This window comes from Nestor notabilis, unplaced genomic scaffold (assembly GCF_000696875.1).
Source record: "Nestor notabilis isolate BGI_N333 unplaced genomic scaffold, ASM69687v1 scaffold14391, whole genome shotgun sequence".
Classification (NCBI taxonomy): Eukaryota; Metazoa; Chordata; class Aves; order Psittaciformes; family Psittacidae; genus Nestor; species Nestor notabilis.
This window is the reverse complement of record NW_009914322.1, coordinates 8,596-10,435: the sequence shown is the minus strand read 5'-3', so window position 1 is coordinate 10,435 and position 1,840 is coordinate 8,596. Positions and strand designations below refer to the sequence as shown.

Genomic DNA, 1,840 nt, shown 5'->3' with positions numbered 1-1,840 from the left:
CTCCCACGGAGCATCCCCCCTTCCCAAATCCATCCTTCCCGGCACGTACCTCCTCATCCTTGTACCAGGACAAAGACTCTGCCGTCAGCACGAACCAGTATTCCTTGGAGCCTCCCTTCATGATGCTGATGTTGTTGATGGTCAGCCAGCCCCTGCGGATCACCTGCAGGCACAGAGCAAGGGGGGAGCGGAGGGAGGAAGGAAGAAGAGGTTACAGGCTCTGGATGGAAAAGTGCTCCGGAGCTCCCAAGCCCGCCTAGATCCTGCAGGGAAAGCCCCAGCCCCAGCCTCAGCTCCTCATTCCCAAAGCCCAGCCCAACAGGGAGCTACCGGGCTGGAAAAGCAGCGAGCCCAGCACATCCAACCCGAATCCATGGGAATTCCCATGCTGCCCGCTCAGCCCGAGCAGCATTCCCTGCCCTCTCCCAGCCGTGATCCCGATGAGGAAGCCGGTGCCTGCAGTGACCACCCTTTGTCCCAGCACCAAGGAGCATCCCAGTGCCGGGAGCAGCTTTCCCAAGACACCAGCCCTCAGCCACTGTCTCTGCCGGGAGTTTTCCATGGATCCCATGGGTTTGGGAGCCATCGGATGGACGGAAGGGGATGTGGAGCCGTGACCCGCTGCGGAGCGGCAAAACCCATGGAAGAGCCGTCGGCAAGTGCCTGGAATACCAGGAAAGAGTCCGGCCAAGCCGGGAATGGCACCGCCCCCACCTTCAGATCCATGTTCCCGATCCCTGTCCCAAGTTATGGGATGCTTGAGCTGGGCAGAGCCGGTGCCGCGGGCTTGGGTTAGTACCACACACGGGTTAGTAATGGGGAAGGGGGGATCCGAGCCCCCACAGGCATGGAGCCTGGGATAACGCATCTGGAATGCTGTGGAGAGGGGAAGGAGGAGCCCTGGAATTCCACCTTCAATTAAAGGCTTCACCTTGTGCCATGCTTTATCTGTGTCTCTGGAGCTGAACCAAGCCCGGTTTTAAAGGAACGGGGACAGGAGCGGGATGGAGCAGGGATGAGGGAAGGGAAAGGGATGAGGAGAGGGAGCAGGGATGAGGGAAGGGGCGAAGGGAAAAGGCTCAGCAGCAAAGCGAGTGCCATGAGCCAGGCTGGAGGCTCCGGGGGTGCTGGGATAGTGTTGGACAGGATTCCACGGAACAGAGAATCTGGGAATTGGCCTGTGAGGCTCGTGGAGCGTGGAGGATGCTCCGGCAGTAGGGAAAAGCCAGGATTGGGGCTGGTTTGGGAGGGTGCAGCTTAAGGAAGAGGAAGCAGCGGACCCAGCATGTTCCTTTAACACCAACAGGCAGAGCTCCAACAGGATTGGGCAAAGTGCCCGTGAGCAGCTCCAATGGGAATCGTGGAATCCCCAATTGTCCAATCTCCCCCTTCCCATCACCTGGATCTGGGGCCAGGGGCAGGCCCGGGGGGCCCTTTGGGTTGGGAGAAACATCCAGATGGCGCCAGGAGGAAACGGAAGTGTCCGAGGAGCCGGGAAGGGGGCACGGAGCCTCCCTTTTTGCTGGAGGCAGCGGGATGGGTGCTGCATCCTGGGCAGCGCAGCCGGGATACCCCGAGCCAAATGGTCTTCCCAGTTTCCTTCCCTACGGATTCATCCTGAGGGACCCGCAGCGATTCCAGAGCCGCCGCGCACGGGGCTGGAACACCCAAAGTGGGTGGATTTAGGGATTATTTTCCCTCTCAGACACTTCCATTTCCTCAGCCGCCAGCTCCAAGCTCGGAGCAAGAGGATCAGGTCACCCCCCCAAGGGGAATCCCTTTTCCATGGGGAAGGAATTCCGCCCTCCGTCTCCCCAGGAGTGACCACGCTGCCCGCGAC

General features: G+C 60.4%; 1 protein-coding gene across 1 annotated transcript in view; it reads right to left on the bottom strand.

Moving 5' to 3' along the window:
* Positions 1-49: 49 nt before the first annotated feature.
* The window catches only part of LOC104412796 (dynamin-2), a gene marked incomplete at both ends in the record, with an annotated part of 8,307 nt that continues 6,516 nt past the window's right edge, over positions 50-1,840 (bottom strand). The window contains one exon of the mRNA XM_010023611.1: positions 50-163. Coding sequence (XP_010021913.1) covers positions 50-163 — 114 coding nt within the window. The remainder of the gene's footprint in view (positions 164-1,840) is intronic.